The sequence below is a fragment of the Cnephaeus nilssonii genome (genome assembly GCF_951640355.1).
Source record: "Cnephaeus nilssonii genome assembly, chromosome: 1".
Lineage (NCBI taxonomy): Eukaryota > Metazoa > Chordata > Mammalia > Chiroptera > Vespertilionidae > Cnephaeus > Cnephaeus nilssonii.
Genome location: NC_137072.1, coordinates 91,920,031 through 91,940,604, shown reverse-complemented (window position 1 = coordinate 91,940,604; position 20,574 = coordinate 91,920,031). Strand labels below are relative to the sequence as shown.

The 20,574-nt window shown below is 42.4% G+C and overlaps 1 protein-coding gene across 2 annotated transcripts in view; it reads right to left on the bottom strand.

Annotated features, from left to right (window-relative positions):
* The window catches only part of ATP8A1 (ATPase phospholipid transporting 8A1), a 216,872-nt gene that overhangs the window by 52,429 nt on the left and 143,869 nt on the right, over nt 1-20,574 (bottom strand). For both annotated transcript variants that reach the window (XM_079777553.1, XM_079777554.1), the window contains exon 24: nt 17,211-17,383. In XM_079777553.1, the coding sequence (XP_079633679.1) occupies nt 17,211-17,383 (173 nt within the window). The remainder of the gene's footprint in view (nt 1-17,210; nt 17,384-20,574) is intronic.

Below are 20,574 nucleotides of genomic sequence, written 5' to 3'. Positions count from 1 at the left end.
ATTTTCTGAACGTGTTAACATCATAGATATTTTTACGCTTAAAAATGTCAAATTTTGTGCCAAAAAAAGAACATTTGCGGGAAGTTTTAATTCATCGCTTTATTTTGAAGGAAAGTGCTGCTGAAAGTCATTGTATACTTTGGGAAGATTATGGTGAACATGCTCCATCTCAAGATATTTGTGAATGCTGGTTTAAACGCTTTATAAGTGATGATTTCAATGTGAAAGACAAAGAACGTCCAGGTCAACCGAAAAAGTTTGAAGACCAACAATTACAAGAATTATTGGATGAAGATGCGTGTCAAACTCAAAAACAACTTGCAGAAAGATTAAATGTTACTCAGCAAACAATTTCCGATCATTTACAAGCAATGGGAAAGATTTTAAAGGAAGGAAAATGGGTGCCACATCAACTGAACAAAAGACAAATGGAAAACCGAAAAGTCATCAGTAAAATGTTGCTTCAACGGCACAAAAGAAAGTCTTTTTTGCATTAAATTGTGACTGGCGATGAAAAGTGGATTTATTTTGAGAATCCCAAACACACAAAATCATGGGTTGATCCAGGTCAACCATCAACATCGACTGCAAGGCCAAATCGCTTTGGAAAGAAGACAATGCTCTGCGTTTGGTGGGATCAGGAAGGTGTGGTGTATTATGAGCTTCTAAACAGGTGAAACTGTTAATACTGATCACTACTGACAACAAATAACCAATTTGAACCACGCTTTGATTATGAAATGACCAGAATGTGCCAGAAGACACGGCAAAGTAATTTTGCTTCATGATGACCCACCATCACACACTTCAAAACCAGTTAAAGACACGCTAAAAGATCTTGCCTGGGAAGTACTAACCCACCTGCCGTATTCACCAGACCTTGCTCCTTCAGATTACCACTTGTTCCGATTGATGGCACACGTACTTTCTGAGCAGCACTTCAAAAAGTACAAAGAAATGGAAAATTGGGTCTCTGAATGGTTTGCCTCAATACAAGAAATGTTCTATTGGGACGGTAACCACAAATTACCGGAAAGATGGGGGAAATGTGTAGCTAGCGATGGACATTACGTTGAATAAAGTACTTTTGATATTTCTCTTGAAATGGTCGTGTTTTCTTTGATTACAAAATCCGCATTATTAACCGATACACCTGGTACTGATTAATGGCCAAGGAGACTCAAGCAACCTCCTGCAGAACTGTGGGGTCAGGGACAGAGAACAGCAGCACCCATACTAAAATCATTTTTGGTATTAACTTCGGATCATCTTATTACAGACTTTTAAAAGCCACTTAAGAAATAAACCTCACAACAATTACAGCAGGGTTCAAAGACTGAATGCGTCAGTGTAATGAACTTAATATATTATGAATACTGTCTTGGCGACTAAGAAGAAAGGAAAACTAAACAGAGAACTGGCTCAGTCAACAGTGAAGATTTCGATTAAATACTAACAACTATCACACAATGTTGGACAAGAAAAACAACTCACAGCTAAATTCTTTATCAAGGTCAAGTGGAGGAGGTGCCTCATAATTATCTGCTGGGACATCTGGTAAGTCATTTATTATTCCATCTAAAAATGAAGGTCATTCCTCTGAAAGACTCAACATCTTGCACATTTTCCTGATTATTTCTTTAGGAAGCATTCCTAGCAGTGGATACTCGGCACCAATATGTACTTTCAGGAGGCCCACTGCCCTTCAGAAAGGCTTCATTCAGCCAGAGCCACGCTGGGTTTCATTTTAAGTGTGAGAATCATTGCACCAGGCTGGGAGTTGCTTGCAGAGTGAAGCTGTCTCCTTGTCTTTGCATTCCTAGTGCTGATCCCGAATAGGTACTCAGTAAAAGGTTGCTATATGAAAGCCTTATTTTTAACTCTCCTTCCAGAGTCTAGCAATTGCACAAAATGACACAACGGTGAATACAAGGGAACGGACGAGTCTCAGGCCATTAATGAGCTTTTGCCTGTTAGCTTCCTTTGCTCTTTGAAGCAATTTTCATGTCATTTTCAAAGTTTACTTACTTTTTCTTAACAGGTGAAAAGTCCACTAGCTCTAGGCCAATGTTTTAGGCGGAGACTACAGCTGACATTAAGTAAGTGTCACAAAAGAATGCTCACCAAGAAATGGACTAAAAAGCAAATGGGAAATGGGCATGAAAGGAGAGAAATATTTGAAGACATTGATCAAATTCTCTTCACGATTTAACAGTCTTACCATGTAAACACATGTGAAGTCACACCAGGGCATATCAACGGAGCTAGAAAACAGTGGTACCTTTTTTCATAAGTCAATGTGTCACCAAGGAGACATCTCTCCATGGCAGCTAATATTAGTGATTTAAAGAAGGATCTGAAAAGAGCCAGATTAAACTTTGTTTTCTTCTTTTATTTTTAATCCTAACCCGAGGATATGCTTAGAGAGAGGAAAGGAGGGACGGAGAGAGAAACGTCGATGTGAGAAAGAAACAGATCGGTTGCCTTCCATAAGCGCCCCAACCAGGGATCGAACCCGAAACCCAGGTGGTATGTGCCCTGACTGGGAATGGCAACCTTTTCGTGTACAGGATGGTACTTAACCAACTGAGCCACTCTGGCCGCGCAGAACTTTGTTGTCTTTCTTCATGGCTACTACAACCAACCACTGCTTTCTCTGCTGAACGCTGCAGTTTTCCATACCCCCAAATTAGAATTGGCTTCGAATTTACACCAACTCGGCGGGTGTGGTTAACTCAGGTGTTAAAAACAGAATACAAATCCCCATTGGCAAGGACAATACCCATTTTTAAAAAAATCTGATGATGTAGTCACAGACATTCCCCACATCGCACTGCTGCTGTGACTGGCTAAGGCATCTGCTTCTGTTACCAAGCGAAAAGGAGACAACTGGTTTGGAAGAAGATTCAAGAAACAGTGGAAGCCCTCGTATCTGGAGGGTTTGAAACAGCAGGTGGTTGCTAAAGAAAGATGTCAGATTGAAGTGGGGATTCATAAAAAATAAAACATACTTACTTTAAACATCTAACTCAACACATAAATGTACAAACTGGTGACGCAGGGCAAAGAGCCTTACTTGGCATCGGGGTCAGCGGCCTAAAGTTCTGCATCCTTTGGTTGCAGACGCCTCCCTCCCGAGGCACAATCCACGGTTGGTTTCATTAATGCGAAGACTAGAATATAATGATGCCCTTCACCTAAGTTTAGGATATTACCCACCCCAAATTCAACAGCAAAGTTTTTAGCAACTCAAAAACGGCTCTCTAGAGCAGTGGTCGGCAAACCGCGGCTCGCGAGCCACATGCGGCTCTTTGGCCCCTTGAGTGTGGCTCTTCCACAAAATACCACGTGCGGGCGCGCACGTACAGTGCGATGGAAACTTCGTGGCCCATGCGCAGAAGTCAGTTTTCCGCCTGGGCGAGTCTATTTTGAAGAAGTGGCGTTAGAACACTCAAGGGGCCAAAGAGCCGCATGTGGCTCGCGAGCCGCGGTTTGCCGACCACTGCTCTAGAGCATTATACCCGTTTTTCTTTTGACTAGATTATTATTTCTGAGACCTACGACATGTTTAATTAAAGGATGAGCACTTTAAGAAGTAACATGGGAAGAAACAGATTAGGGACCAAGCCCCACTGATGAGAGGTAAACACTAAGCACACCCATGGAAGCAAAGGCTGGGGTGCACTAAAGAGGGTCCTCCCAGCTCCGGCACGACGTGCTGTGGGCACCTGCCAGCATGTCTTAGGGAGGAAATGTGGTTTAAGGGGTGGGAGGACTCAGTTACTCAAGCCATATTCAGTTAAAAAGATCTATGTTTTTAAAGCATCCATTTAAAAAATTGTTCCTTGGTACAAAGGGGTGACAAGATAGCAAAACAAAGGACAAGACAATAAAAGTGAGTGTAGCATAAAGCTTTTGACAGATTACCAGTACTTGATAATTTCTATAGAGGATGTAGAAATTAGCTTGGGCTGCAAGAGGCTTCCTTGATGAATTAGAATTTGACAAGGCAAGCTCATGGCAGGTAAAAGCAGCAGCACATATTAAAAATTATCCACAATATATTCCCTCCTAAGGTTTTATTCCTACTTCATAAGAGGCCACCTACTTCACTCATTAGAGTTTATTTTCTTGACTTTTGTACAGTTGCGTCTACATGTGTACAATGTCCATAATAGTCTAGAATGGTGATTTTCAACATTTTTCATATCATGGCACACATACACGAATTACTAAAAATTCTGCGGCACACCAAAAAATATATCTTTTGCCTATCTGATAAAAAAAAAGGGTATAATTTAGATTCATTCACACCAATGGCTATTGTTATGTTGGCTGTTATTTTTTGGGGTTGGGGGGGAATCTAAGGGAAAAGTGGTCAGTGCCACTGACTAAATAGTCAGGCATTGCATGTTTTTATTTTTTAAAATATATTTTATTGATTTTTTACAGAGAGGAAGGGAGAGGGACAGAGAGCTAGAAACATCGATGAGAGAGAAACACACTCCTACTCACTCCCTACTGGGGATGTGCCCGCAACCAAGGTACATGCCCCTGACCGGAATCGAACCCGGGACCCTTCAGTCCGCAGGCCGACGCTCTATCCACTGAGCCAAACCGATTAGGGCAGGCATTGCATGTTTTAAAAATTCTGTGGCACACCAGTTGAAAACTGATGGTCTAGCACAACCTCGCCACACAAGTTAATTCTTCCAAATGTCTATCAAAACCCACTCATCCATGGTTGAACATATCTAAAACCTTAATTTAACAAATACCAATAGTGTCCCAATGTATCATCCAGAAATACCATAACAGCACTGTGTTATGCCCTAGATATTTTTTACCACTATGGGTCTGTATCAGGATTTAAATTATTCACAGTTCTCCTCTGCTGTTGCTCTTTGCTCTTCAGAAGTGAGAGCCTCGACAGAAAACGACTCCACATCCAGCGTGTGCATAGGGTCCGGGTTTCTTCCCCGTGGCTCCACAAACAGAGGGTGGTCCTGTGCGATACGCCCTAGCAGTGCACTGAGTGCAATATGCTTTTCAGATATTATTTTGGCTGTAGTTTCTGCACATGTTATTCATTACTTTCCTTACTGGCTATGTAGTAATTCTCACAGCCCTGTGAACATGAGATCGTGGTAGTGGAAATTTTTTACCATTTAAGCTAGAAAGTATATAGAGTGGCTCAAATCATATTTTGCACTCTTTTCATAGGATTAGCTCAATGAATCACTTTTTTAAAAAGTATGTTTTTATTGATTTAGAGGAAGAGGAAGGAAGAGAAAGGGAGAGAAAGACAGAACCATTGATGTGAGAGAGACACATTGATTGGCTGCCTCCTGCAGGCCCCCTACTGGGGACCGAGCCCAAAACCCGAGCATGTGCCCTGACAGGGAATCGAACCAGTGACGTGATGCGTGAGACGAGGCTCAATCCACTGAACCACACTGGCCGGGCAATGAGTCACCTTTTTGAATGAAATATGGATAAAGATGAAATGTGCAGATATACACATAGATACATAATAAAGAATATTTTAAGGGACTTTCTACAGGTAGACAAAAGGGGTACCATAATGTATCTTACTGTATTGTGTTTTAGTTTAATAACCTTAAAATACCGTATGCAGCAAAAATTATGCTGGTAATACAATATGATCTCAATAACTTATACTGTAAATTTAAAAGTTATTATAAAGCTGCCTTCAGAAAGTGAATCGAGAGAAAAAAAAAAAAGAACATGTAGGAATACAGAGGAATGTGTGCTATCCTGACGTGGTTTATACAGTGACCGGTGCTGACAGAGCCCCGCATTCACTCAGCTGGGGGGCGGCTCCTGGGACTCTTCAGAGATCAGGATCATTAGTGCCGGGAGCTGCTGTACTTTCCTCTGCAACTCACTTCCTAAGATTTCTCCTTGGGAGTATCAGCCTATCCCCCATGGAGTCATGTTCTGCTGACTAATAAAGAAATTACAAAAAGAGAGGAAAACCTAAGAGAAAAACTTATGAGATCTGACTTGGTTCCTTTTTGAGTTCTAATTTATTAGGCTCTTAAAAAGTTTTAAGTAGAGGAAAAATTAAAATCTGGCAAAAAAAAAAAAAAAAAAAAAGTCTGTGTTACATGCACCGAAATCACACAAGTGTCCTAACACTTCCGGAAACTCACCATCGGTTTGTTAATGGAACGAAAACAGCCACTTGTAAAGCGAATCCTAAAAACGATACTTAGCATGTGGCACATAATGAAACATTCAACCACTTCTAGGCAAGAGAACTGTGTTATTCAAATGACTGAAGAGTGGGCGCTTTCCTCGCCCCCAAAGGCAATATCTGTGGATATACTGTGCAGCGGACCTTATATTATAGGGATTGAGTCTATAGAAATGAAATACAGGGACAAAAAAAGGAAAGTAACTTTAAAAAAGATTTCCCTTTGCAATGCATTTTAAATGCAAAACTTCTCTCTCATGGAATTTCAGTTGTTATAGGTAAACTACTACTGTTTTCAGGTTATATGGTTCAGAGAATATTTTAACTGGTGACTAATCATATTGACAGTGTGTATTTGAATATGCATGTATGTGTGTGTGTGCACTTGCGCATAGGCACCCACCCCAATTGCTAACTGGCAAATAGACCTTACCTTAAAAAAGGTACTAAAAAACCCCACAACCTCCTAGTCTGGCCAGTGTGGCTTAGTGGTTGAGTGTCAACCTATGAACCAGGAGGTCCTGGTTTCATTCCCCGTCAGGGCACATGCTCGGGTTGCAGGCTCCATCCCCGGTATGGGGCATGCAGGAGGGTAGCCAATCAATGATTCTCTGTTATCATTGATGTTTCTATCTCTCACTCCCTCTCCCTTCCTCTCTTTCTAAGAATAATTAAAAACATATTTAAAAATACGTTGGAAAGATATGGGAATATAGAAGCAATTGGAAAATAAGTCATACAAAAATATAATTGAAGCAACTGGAAAATAAGTCATACAAAAATGTAACTGCTAAAAGAAAGAAACCAGTAGTAAACAGAATAGTAAATATGACAGTGCTTGAAAGGGCAATTCAATTAAATAAACTGTCCCAAAGATAGCAGGAAATTAAAGAAAAGATTGTAAGAAAAATGTAAAGAAATGGAGGAATACAGGTGAGTACATATATATAATGGAATGCCAAGAAGAGAATAAAAAGGGACAGAATGAAAAATAATGCTTAATAATTTCCCAGAATTAAAGAAAGACATGTCCTTAGATTCAAAGGTCTCATACAGTGCCAAAAAGAAATTCAAGAAAAAGGTACTTACCCCTAGACATATTATGCTTAAATTAAGAAAATGGTTAAACATTAAGGAAAATTTCTAAAAGCTTCTAGAGAGAAAACAAAGATTATTTACAAAGAAACAAAGATCTCACACTGGATGTACACACAAAATTACTTCAATATCTTTGGGAGGTGGGGTAGGGAAAGGAAGATATACTAACATGAATAATAAGCACAAATATGGTTATCAAACACTTAGAAATAACCACATATAGATTAGATACAGATTGTAAACCAGCAGTAGAAAATCTGATTTAGACAGTGGAAAGGAGAGGAAGGAAAAAACAACAACAAAAAGCATAATAAATGGAAAACACAAAATAAGACAGGAGAAACAAGGCCGAATATAGCAATAATTACAATAAATATACATGGGTTAAATTCATTGATTGAAAGACAGATTCTTAGGTTGAATTAAAATAAAAAAATCCAGCAAAATGGTGTCTAAAACTGACATATTTACAATAGTAATAGCTAATATAAGAGAACACTTATTTGATCACTTTGTTTTAAGTTTTTGACTTGTTTTAACTCATTCAATTCCCAGAAGAACCCTATGTGAAATGGGTTATTATTATTGCCATTTTACAAACGAGGACATTGAGGAACAGAAAGATGAAATCACTTAAGGTAAAACAGCAGGTACGTGGTAAAGTCAGGGTTCACTTTAGCAGTGTGGATTTAGAGACAGCATTCTTAGTCACTATATTATACAGAAGGATTGAATATAAGGGTTTAGGGGAAAAAAGACAAGGCCCATATGAAACAAAGGAATGCCAAGTTTGCCGTTTTAATACTAGACAAAATAGAATTTAGGACACAGAAAAGGCCTACTACTCAGAGAGAAATCTTTATGTTATGATAGCATTCCTCTCGCCAGAACTATTCAAGTAGGCCATATAAAGATGTGATCACATTTTTAAGAGTAACATAATTTTTAATAATGACTGCCAGTGCACTGAATTCATATATTAACCAATTTATTACTCACAACCCTATGATAACAATGATAAGCAACATGCTACTCAGCTAACAAGAGGTGAAGCCTGTGGTTCGATTCTGGAAAGTCTGGTCTCAGAGACTGAGTGCTAGAGCATGTGGCACCACCAGCAGAGGGAAGGGAGGCATTGCGTATACTAGTAAGTGGCACTGGGAGAATTTGCTCACCACGTAGAAATGAAAAGCACTCGATCTCTTCTCCTTCATAAGACATACAAAAACAAACCTCATACGAATCAGAGACCTATATGGAAAACAGAAAGCTGCGCAGTTAACAGAAGAAAAAGCAGGAGGATAACTTTGTGAGTGGGAAGTTCTCACTATCCAAAAAGCACAAGTCATAAAGGGAAAAATTAATGAAGTTTGACTACCTCAAGGTCAATGATTTTTGTTCAAGGAAGAACAGCACAGGCAGAATTAAGAAGGGAGCCAGACTAGATTTTTGCCATGTCTATAATCAACCAAGAATCAATGTCCAGAACACACAAGGAATTCTTGCATATAAGCAGCAAAATGAGTTAGGAAACCCAACATAAAGTTCAGTATCCGTATCCCTCTTCAGTGTGCTACCTTTCTTCATAGCAACTGTTACCACTGACTCCATATAAATCTGTCTTATATGTAATAAATTGTTAACACCCAGCAATGACTGCCTTTTGAATGTACATGTATTTATTTTTATTAAACAACTAGAGGCCTGGTGCATGAAAATTCATGCACTGGAGCAGGGGGGTCCCTCAGCCTGGCCTGCCCTCTCTCACAGTCCGGGAGCCCTCAGGGGTGGGAGGTGACCTGGTGATCAGGGGAAGGCAACGCCCCCATCACACCTCTGCTGCTGCCACTGCCGGCTGCGCAAGCCTTGGCTGGCCCTGGTTACCTGAGCCTCGGGCAACCCTGGGTGGCTGGGCAGCCGCCATCTGAGGCTTGCCTGTGCCTCAGGCTGGCCCTGGGCGGATGGGGGGCTGAGGGGACTGGGGGACTCCGGAGGCAGGTGCGCGGAGCGGCCGGACCCGCCTGGGGGTGGGCCTGGCCGTGCTATGTGCCTGCTGCCCCAGAGAGGCTGAGGCGACTGGGCGTGGCCATCTTGTGGCTGTGGGCACCACCATCTTTGAGGGCGTGGCAGTCAATTAGCATATTCCTTCCTTATTGGCTGTGGGCGCTGCCAGCTTTGTGAGGGCATGATGGTCAATTATCATATCCCCTCCTCTTTAGATAGGATAGTTATAATGTGAAGGCAGGAACTATTTTTTCCTGTTGTTCACTGCTCTATTTATAGTACTTATTATAAAGGTACCTGCACATAGTGGGTGCTCAAAAAACATTTGTTGAATGAATGGGAGAATGAATGAGAGAATGATCTTTCAAAGTAGAAATCTAGAGAGGTAAACAGTTATATGAGGAAATGCTCATTCTCCCTGGTCATCAGATGAATGAAAATCAAAACAATAAGGTGCCACTTTTCAACCATCAAATTGGCAAAGATGAATTCGGGAGTGCTAATTTTGAGGGAAAGGCAGGGAATAGCAACCGTCCTACATGGATCTGGAGTACACACCAGTGCAGCTGTTTGGGAGCAATGCGGCAATTCTGATTGAAGTGAGATATGCACACTGCTCACAGCCAACACTCCCATTCCTAAGTGTATATGCTGGAAAAACACTTGCATGGGTGCACAGAGAGGACACTCATTTCAGCACTTCCCATGGCAGCAAAGATTTAGAGGCAACCTCTGTGGCCATCATTATGGTAACAGATAAATATAGTCGAATGCTGTACGTGCATTACTATAATAGTAGTGCTGAAAATAAACACACTTGTTCTACATCTAGTATCATGGAGAGGTCTTAAAATTGTAAAAAAAATTTAAAAGGCAAAAAATTTATGTTGAAATATTATAAACATGTATCTATCTTAACACAGGCAGAACAATATTGTATATTTTCCATAGCAACACACGCCTACAAATAAAGTATGGTAGCTGGATGGGAACCTACTAAATATCTGAGATTGTTTTCCTAGGGTGGAGTGAAGAGAAAGGGAATGAAGGGCAAAAGTGAAATAATATATATAAAATCAAAGAAAAACTCGTTTTCGTTTGAGACTAGCATGCCTGCAGCCTCGGGAGAAGGCTAATTTGAGCATCTTCCCGCCTGATCCTTCTCTGGCATCACCTCTGGCACCTTTTGGCACTTCCAGAACATAGGGAAGTCGTTTTGATGACAGAGCAAGATCTGATGTTTGTGGTCCTGGGTTCCTCACATTTCTCTTGTTGAGATATAGGAGTAGTCACTGACATCTCATTTAAAAACAAACTGACTTCTGGGAATATCCACATGTTAAGGGGTTACATTGAATCCCAGGGCACAGAGAAACTGGATGGCACCACAGGGAGGGCCAGTCCTTTCCGAGGAATCATGGACAAAGGGAAACATGCCAGGTGAGATGGGAATATGTCTCCATTTTCAAGAAAGCAAAGAGTCTGGAAATGACAGACTAAGGAGCCTGGAGTGAGCTCCATCAATATTCTGGGGAAGTTCTGTCAGAACCAACTCCCTCTGCTGTTCACTCATTAGCCACACACACTCCAGAGCAGGGCTGGCTGGCTGACGATGGCCCCAGGCCGGGCCCAGGCAGCAGCCTGTTTTTTACATCAGCTCATGCTCCAACTGCAGAGTTGAGTAGCTGTGACAGGCACTCTGTAGCTTGGAAAGCCTCACACATTTATTATCTATCCCTTTAGCAGCTTTCCCACCTCTTCTCTATAAAACACCGCCATGCTCTGAGAGAATGCTACCTGGCACGACCTCCCCCTTCACCCTGAACTTGAAGCTTGTTGTTTTATGTCCATTTCTTGTCTTTCTGTCTGATCCCTTGGTAATCTGCCTTTTGTTTTCCAACGCCATTGTCCCCCTGGGATGCTGTCTCTCCTTTCCTTTGACTCTATGCCCTCCAGCTACTAGACAGTCGTGGCCTACATCCTACCTGGCCTTGACTTCTGGAACTCTAGCCTGGCTCCAAGCACTAAGCTTTAACTTGCTCCAAGTGGAGATGGCTCAGGCAGGTTTATTAAAAAGATGGCAATCACTGGAAACCATCATGAGTTTAAGGAGAACCAGAAATGCCAAACTAACTCTGCTTCCCTTTCCCTCACCATCGGCGTCAGTAGACTGGCAGACGGGAGGAATGTTGCAGGTTCCATATACCATGCCCTCAGCAAACCAGAAAATGAAGTGCTTTCATTCTAGCACCGCAGAACTGGAGGAGAACTGTGAGCCCTCTCTGAGGTGGGTCTGCATCTGCCTGAGGCATATCTTAGGGTGCTGATGTGTGGATTTATGTGAAGCTTCGGGGAGGCCTTTCCTGGAAAGCTGCAGAGTCCTGTGTTAAAACGGTTGAACAGAAAAGAATCGTCAAGAGTTTGAATGCAGTTACAGAAGATACATACACTTATTCCAAGCGAGCAAGGCACAAAACAGAAAAAGACCAAAATGAATAGGGCAACATTTAAGAGAGATGGTGATGGAAACAAAGACAGCCGTGACCCTTGGGAGGTCACAGACCTGACAGGAACGTAGGGGGTTCCTGGGGTGTTGTCATGTTTGGGTGCTTGATGCAGGAGTGTGTTCACTGTGTGAAAACTCACTGAGCTGTACACTTATACTTCATATACTTCCCAATACGGGTTAACTCTGTTTTATCAGAATATTTATATAATCTGCAGGTCTATTTTTTTTTGTGTGTGTGTGTGTGTGATCGTGTGTTGGTCATGGTGCTTTATCTTACTTGAGTCACATCTATAAGTACATAATACCAAATTACAGTGAGATTCTACAGCATTGAGCTTTCTCATCTATTTTAGATATTTTACTGTTAAATATAAACTTCCCTGGTGGGGTACATCATAACTGGCTACCAGGCTGTCACGTGGCCATGCAGTTCCTTTAACATTACCCAGTACAGGCACAATAGCAAATGAGAGAGACAGGGCTGGACACCTTATTGTTATATGATGTGAAAGCAAAAGATGGTCATTTTATGAAATGATAAAATTTATTCACTATGTTCTCTTTTAGCCATACATGTCTGAAAGAAACATTCTCCCACCGTTTCCAACATTTATTCATATTATCTTGGAAGCAAATATGGGGTTGACATCCATTAACAGTTTGTAAGTTTTCTCAGAGCCAAACATCTGCTTTGGCATCCAACGATGCTCACAAACTTTTTTTCTTGAAAGGAATGTCTGTTGAGCACTTACTAACTTCATTTGTGCTTTATGACTACGCTTTAAGGAGAACACTTACTTAAGAGAAATCCTTGAAGTTTAAGACAACCCTAAAAGATTCAAGCCATAGACTCAAGAAGTGAATAAATCCTTTATTTAACGCACTCAAGCTATGACAGAAAGTATGCAGAGTGTCCCGTTAGACCTCTCCTGGGAGGGTCCCCTGATGGGACGAAGGTGGAAGGGCTTGCCTGGAATGCCACTCCCGAGTGACGACACACTCACTGAGGTCAAGTGTTTTGTTTTTTTTTACGCACTGCGGGGAAATCGCCTAAAAGGGGGTTAAAACTTTGATTGGAGATGTTGCAAGTAGAGAAAAATGCTTACTTCAATTTAACTTCTGCTTTTCAGAAGACATGAGTACATAAATTATGTAGAAGAATGGTGATTACTAGACAGTCTAAAAGCTGGAGGCTCTAGGCCAATTTTCAACCAACTGTCACAGAACATAAGTTTCAATATATGTTTAAACTAAACTGACAACTACAGAAAAAAATGTAAAATTCTCCGAAAGGCTGGGTTATGTGAACTGACGAGGATCTCAGAAACCACATGCCATTTCACACACGGCAGTCCTTCCCTGCACGTTCCAACCACTCTCTTCTGGAGGGAACAGTCACAGAGGTGGAACAGATGCTTCCCCAAATTAAGCTAATGCAAGCAGTAGGCAGAGTCTTCCCAGGACAGAGTGGCCAATACAAACACGGTTCATCCACAAAAAAAAAAGAAAAAGGGGGGGGGGGTGGCTCGGAGCAATCTTCTGGCCCAGAAGCTCTCGAGCTGGAAGGAGCTGAGCCAGAAAGTGTGTGTGTGTGCGCACGGCTTCCCCGCCTTTCCAAGCCAGAGGAGCTCCGCTCTTCGCTGCTTTAGACCCCAGCCTCCCTGGAGGACTAGAATGACGGCTGCATGCCAAGCTCCACAGGTCACAGGAGCAAGGCCGGGGAGATGCCGTTAGGTATCCGCAGTGCCAGGGAGGTAGCGTTCGAACAAGCAGTGTGTGCATCCCCAGCCAAAACGCCATTATACCAATAACCAAGCTATAAGACTTCAGGGAACCATTTGGAAACCGAGACGAGGAGTTATTTTCCGACACAGCTACTTTGCAGAATAGCTCTTGTTGTTACCCACACTAGGATACACACATCTTCCTGACTCTCGGAGCAAGTCCCTTTCCTCTATACCTGCCCAAGGAGTTTTGGGGAGCGCATGTAATTTGACATGTTGGTGTATATTTTGGAGGGGCTGGTCCACAGCTTTCATGTTGTTCTTCAAGAGTACTGGGATCACACAGACAATAAGCACCGGGGCGCGTGAGCCAGGGAACCGAAGGGAAGAGGGCCACAAAGGCGCAGCTTATGTGTGGCACCGGGAAAACGGATCGGAAACTGCCCTGACTCGAGACGCATGTTTCCCATTAAGCTGCTCAGGTTACACAGGTACATGTGCACGGAGGTAAAAACGAAAGCTGCGTGGTGCTCATGAAAATACAGTGCTTCGTAGACGGATAAAAACAGATTTCATTTTACTTCTTGGAGTTTACAAACTCAAAAAAAAAAAAAAAAAAAAAACCTGAGGAATGACATGCAACCTTCCCTTGTAAACCAAAACCGGGACTCCAAAGCCCTGAATAATTTGGGGGCCAGGGGCTCATTTCTGTCCCCCTTCAGAAAACGGTGGTGAGTAAGAGACCTGATGCCCACGGATGGAGAACAACCGCTTCTTTCAATCCCGCTGGAGACTCTTCGGGGAAAACGCTCATCTTTCCTAACTGTGTCAATTAGGCAAACACGGAGAACTGCCTTCCGCCCTGTACGCTGATAATGTCAGGGAAGAGAGGCTGATGTAATCCTGGTGATGCAGCTAATACGGGCCCTCATTATCCATTACGGGATGCCTTTCCCTCCACTTTCCCCCCAACCGAGACGGAGAGAGGGCTGCAGACGCAGGGCAGGATCTGAATATCTCCCTGTGCAGACTGACAAGAAAGAGATCGTTGAGGGGAAAACCCACAGAGCTTGAGTGAACACGAATTTGGGAAACAGTCCTGCACTGTATTTCGGAATAATGTCCAGTATTTATCGGGAGCATCTCCTATAATGAAGTAAAATAGAGAATTTCCTGAGGCTGGGAGAGTATCATCATCTAAAAAAAAACAAAACCAGGAGCGACACTGGGGTTTCAGGGTGAAGAATGATCCACAGAGCTTCTCACCTGCGCCTGCCCAGTGAGAGGAGCATTGGCAGGGAAATTGGAAACTACTGACATGAAGATGGCCTGTGCCAGGAGCTTATATGCCAAGAGGCACCAGGCCAGGAAGGTGCAGAGACATAAATCGAGCAGTGGCACTGATGTAATTATGGGCTTAGAGGAATTCTCAAAGCCAGACCGGAAGCTGAACCACAGTCCTTATGGGAAAAGAGAGAGAGTATGCAGATAATTAGAAGAAAAGGAGCAAGGAGAGATATTTTACTTCAAAACATCACACACACACACACACACACACACACACACACACACACACACACACCCCAAGCCTACAACTCTAAATAAAACTCAGTGCCTGCATAGGGACATGCACAAGGCAGGACGGAGGCGGGCAGGGGCCACACACATCTTTATAAGCGCGGCTGCAGAGCTGGGCTGCACGTGCACGGCTGGGTGGGATCCCCTCCCCGGGGCCTGGAGGAGCCCCGAGGTCCATGTGACTTGTGAGCGTCCAGAACAAGGATCTCGGGAGGGAATTTCACAAGCACAGAACATATTTTTCCTCCCTCGATGCTGCTTTCTAGTTTTCCTCTCCCTCTGCTATTGTTTAATTTGTGGTTCAACTTTTTGAAGAATGGTGGGAGGTACTGTGTTAGGCAATGCTGTAAGAATGAGGCTCAGCTGCTTGCTAGGGCTGCATTTGGAAAACTGGCCTCCCACATCTTTCAAACCAATTGTGATTCTACTTAACACAAAAAGGATAGAGCGATGCGGGGAGGAGAGCGGGCGGGAAGTCTTCTTCATGCTCCAGGGCGCACCATCTCCGTCCAGCACACGGTAGGCGCAGGACCGATGCTGCTGACTCAGGGGAACTGGTCATTTTTATCTTAATAGCCCTGGTTCTGTTCTGTGTCCACATAGGAGCCAAGAGCTGTATCACTTAATGTGTTTTTGAGCAAACTTGACTTGATCCTTGTGACCCAATTAGTGACAATGATTCAACAACCAAATCTGGCACAATATGATCCTGATGAAGAGTGTCAGGCGCCAGGAAAAGTTACCGAAAATGCATTTTTTTAAAAAGCATGAGGATACCAAAGTGCAAATGACACAGTCAAGATAACAAAATTGCCAATTCTTTCTTCAAGAGTAAGCAAAGAGCCTGATTATAACTAATATTAATTATCTGTGCACTATTTTATTCACGAGCTTTATAGTAATAATATTTATTAATAGATGCCACTGCGAAGAATAATAAGCAACTCAGTTCTTTAGATATGACACACTTTTGTAGGTTGAAATGAAGCTTATAAAGGGTACCTATTAAGTACAATTTAAATTATATTTCACAAAGTATATTTCAATTGAAATTTAGGAAACCTCTACATGGCATGGCTAATAAGTTTGGAGACAATATAATATACAGGATATTTAAGTGACTAAGCCTGGACCAAAAAATAAAAAGGTGTAAGAAGCGTAACATTCTTTAAAAAATACATACATTTTTAAGAAAATAATAAAAGCAAACAGTACAGTCTTAAAGATAAAATTAAAAGCACCGATTCTAGGAAATTCTTCAGAAGCCCTGTTAACATTTCACTCCCAGGAAGAGAAACAATTTGAGAAACTGCTACCCTGGACCCAGTGTGACCAGCTGGTCAGATTCAGTAAGTGAACAGTGAAGGGGAAAATCCTTAGGATTCATGGTGGCCAGAGGGAAGAGGCTGGGCACAGTCATGAATACACTTTAAGTTTTAGGAAGACATAGTTTAAACAGTTTAGACAGGGAGATGGGGAAGAGTCTTGGACAAGAAGTTCAGGAAGGACCGGATGGTTTATACAATTCTGTGGGTGGGGCCTTGATAACTGAAAACAGATTTTATTTTAGGAGCTAGGCAATATTATACCAGTTTAGGGTATGGGCAATATTCTACATTAGAGGGTGGAGGACTGTACAGTCAATAATTATTTCCCAGTAGCTGAGCCTTCAGGAAAATGATCAGCTCTCTGGAAGATGATTTAATTAGTGCCTCCCATCCTGCCATTCCCCCGAATAAATCCTGGCAGCAGGATCACAGATTTCTGTGTAGATGATCATGCTAGTTATTACAGAAATAATGCTAGTTGGAAATGCAGGTAAATGATTGACTTCATACGCAGAAAATGGCAAGACGCCTGTCAATTCTGATCATGAACAATAACTATTAGGGATTTTTTAGGACTCACTTTCAAAATCTCTGCTAATAAAGTCTATCCCAGTATATCTACCTTACATTAAAAAATAACCTGACATTTACAAATTTTGGAGAGAAGAACTTTAAGGAACTTTAAAAACCAGGGAACTTAGGATAAAGTCGCTCTTTACTGAAATCTGACAATCTTAAGGAGAACTTACCTGCAGCAAATCACAGCTTTGCACGACAAAGCGAGGTCCAGGAAGTAGTGGCGCACTCCGAACGTTAAGGCGTACTTGAGGGTCTTCCCGTCAATTATAAGAGCAAAATCATTTTCCTTCCGAAGAGCATCGCCAAGCGTGGTGCAGTGACGGGTGAGAGTTTCCCTTGTTGCCTGTAAAAGTAAACAAAGAAAGAAAATGCTCATTTGTTCTACCTTAAGGATGTTCAGCAACTACAGTTAGCTATTTCTAGTGCTTGAGGTTTTCATGTACCTCTATTCATTGGATTCTCACAAAAACCCCTCAAAGGAGATGGGACAAACATTATCAGGAGAAATAAGTTGCTTGCTTGAAGTCACACGTGTGTTCCTACAGGGATGGGACTAGATTATAAATCACCCAATCCCCTGTGATCTTTGCTCATTAACCACACAATCATGATCCCGCAAAAAACATGTTCATCAAATTTTCTTATCAAAAGACAACATTGCCCTAATTTATGAGCTAGTCAAAACTGCTTAGCCATAAGTCAAGGAGAAAAGTTAGAGCACGTCAATTAAATTATTTTCGGGCTTTCTTTCAGAAGTACTCGATGCTATTGAAATTTAATTCCCAGTAACCAACAGGAGAAAATGCAGTATCCATCATCTCTTGCCACTTCACGAATTGGCTCCTGTAACTTTAATCATCGTTTCATGATGCTGCATTCTAGTTGGGGATGGTGACATATGGTTTGGTAATCTCGATGGATCAAACAAAAGAACCCCTTCCGTCAATGAAGAGTTTACGTTCAGGTACAATAAAAACCTTTAGTGTCAAGGAGAGCTTTGTTCACCTCAACTATACAGAGACGCTGTATGAGTCTCTCCTCTGTCAAGAACTGCCTTCCCAGCTCTTCAAAGGCAAAACGTTTCAGGATATTTCATTTTTCTCCCCAAATCCTGTAGATTCTTCCTGTAAGCTAATGAGACCCATTTCCTGTTTCATAAGAGCCCTAACCTTGTGAAGAAAACAGAATCCTGGCTCCGCACAAGGAAAAAAGAAGGAGCGGTTCCCTCCTATTAGAGCTTTGTTCTGAGTGCTAATATCTGAGCCTGCAGTTATTTATACAATAAATGCAAATATACATTTATATAATAAAATAGACCTACAATGAAAATACTCATAGTAATTTTTTATTATATTCGTGGGAGATGGAAGCATTGTTCCAATTTAAGAATGTGGCACAGTCATTTCAAAGTTATTTCCACAAAGAGGGAGGCAAAGGCATGGGTGATGAAACTTTTATATCGGGGATTCGGGGAGGTGTTTCTCAATCACATTCAAGTGTGGCTCACGCTAGGTTCTGGAATTTCAGAATCCGTTGACCGAAATAATGGAACCAGATTGTACTGTAAAGCAAGCCGGCCCCCCCCCCCCCCCCCCAGCAGTGGAGCCCTACTGAACACGCCCCTGCTCCCTGTCACACACTGGCCCCAAGAACCACCGCACAGCAGCATCCTTTCCACAAGTTTCTGTTCACACTTTACATGGAGGGGAAGTAGCTATTTTAATTTATAAGCACCACCCTCTTATTTCCTGCTGGAAATGTTTGGCCCAAGAGGAATTAAGAAAAGGAGACCTCCCCTTCCCCCCCCCCCAAAAAAAAAAGTCAGTAAAATTCGAAAAGCAAAATTTACCAATGACAATCTAGAGTAGATTAACCTGGATTGTTTTAAAACTGCCTTCACATAGAGTAAATGAACAAACAAGTGAATTAATGAACTGATAAACAATACAAATGAAGTGAGACAATATTCAGCATGTACCACATACTAGGCGTGGTTCTAAAGGCTACACATACAGATATAACATTTTAGTTAAACGGATGACAACCCTACACAGAAGGCCTCCTGTTATTCCCATTCTGTAGACGAGTAACGTTGAGACAGAGTTTACGTTCCCTGCCCATGAACACATGGCTACTAAGTCGTGAAACGAAACTGAGAATTAAGTTTCTGTGTGAGCTTGTCTTTCTCTGCACAACCCAGCAAAACAAACCCAACTTCAGCCAGGACCAGGCCTAGCAAATTATACAAGGAATGCCCACGCATTCCCTCTGCTGATTCCCTAGAGCCCCATCATCTGTCTCCCATCTCTCTACCGCCAACAGAGACTTCTCTTTATGAAACAAATTTAAAACACAGATCATGTCTCTGCTTCTTCTTTTTTTCTATGGCTTCCTACTGTCTACACAATATATTCCAAACACCTTAAAATGGTATTGAAGGCTTTCCACTATAGAAGCCCAATGAATGAACATCCATTCTACTTCCCTTTACCATCTCAACCCCTTCATTTCCTCTCTCTGGAACGAATGCCTTTCCCTCCAGAGGCTGGTCTACCACCTTCTAAAATACACTGAGTGGCCAGATTATTATGACCTCTGAACGCATAATAATCTGGCCACTCAATGTATATCCTATGTAATAAAAGGCTAATATGCAAATTGTCCCCTTGACCAGGAGTTCGACCAGCAGGCAGGCTGGCCAACCGCCCATGTCCCCTCCCCCTGGCCAGGCTGGCTGGACCCCACCCATGCACGACTTCATGCACTGGGCCTCTAATACACACACACACACACACACACACATACACACACACACACACACACACACACACTGAGTGGCCAGATTATTATGCGTTCAGAGATCATAATAATCTGGCCACTCAGTGTAAGCTTACTAGTACCTACCAAGCCCTCCCAGATGCATTCCTGCTGCCAGGTGTAACTCACTCTATCCTAGCAAGGCCCTCAGTTCCTGGAGGGGACAGACCACCCTTAACCTGCTTCCCAGCAACAAACACAGTTGGCCTGCAAGTACAGATGCTTGGGAAATAAATTGATTGAATGAGAGCACTGATAAATTCTGATTTCATCCTATTGGCAGCATTCCATTTTCCCCTCTATTATATTATCACTTCTGATTTGAGAGGGGGGGGGGAGGGGAGAGAGAGAGAGAGAGAGAGAGAGAGAGAGAGAGAGAGAGAGAGAGAGAGAGGAGAGGGAAGGGGAGAGCAATATTCTCTTGTCTGCTCCTTAATTTTCCAGAGGAATAATCCATTACTTCAACAGTTTTTCAAATCAACGCATTGCTCACTAAAATGCCACTGCATTTTTCAAAGTGTTTACCCAAGAGTCTCCTGAGCTGAAAACCCAAGTGAAACCTGAGATGGCCCTTGGGAGGACTTCACATTTCTTTACAGATTGGCTGCAGAGCAAGACTGAAAGTCCAGTCAACCCCTGAGCTGGGCAAGTTCCCTCATAACGCCCCCATGGGACACCGTCTCGGGCTATGACCCTCCCTCTTTTGGAAGGCGTTCT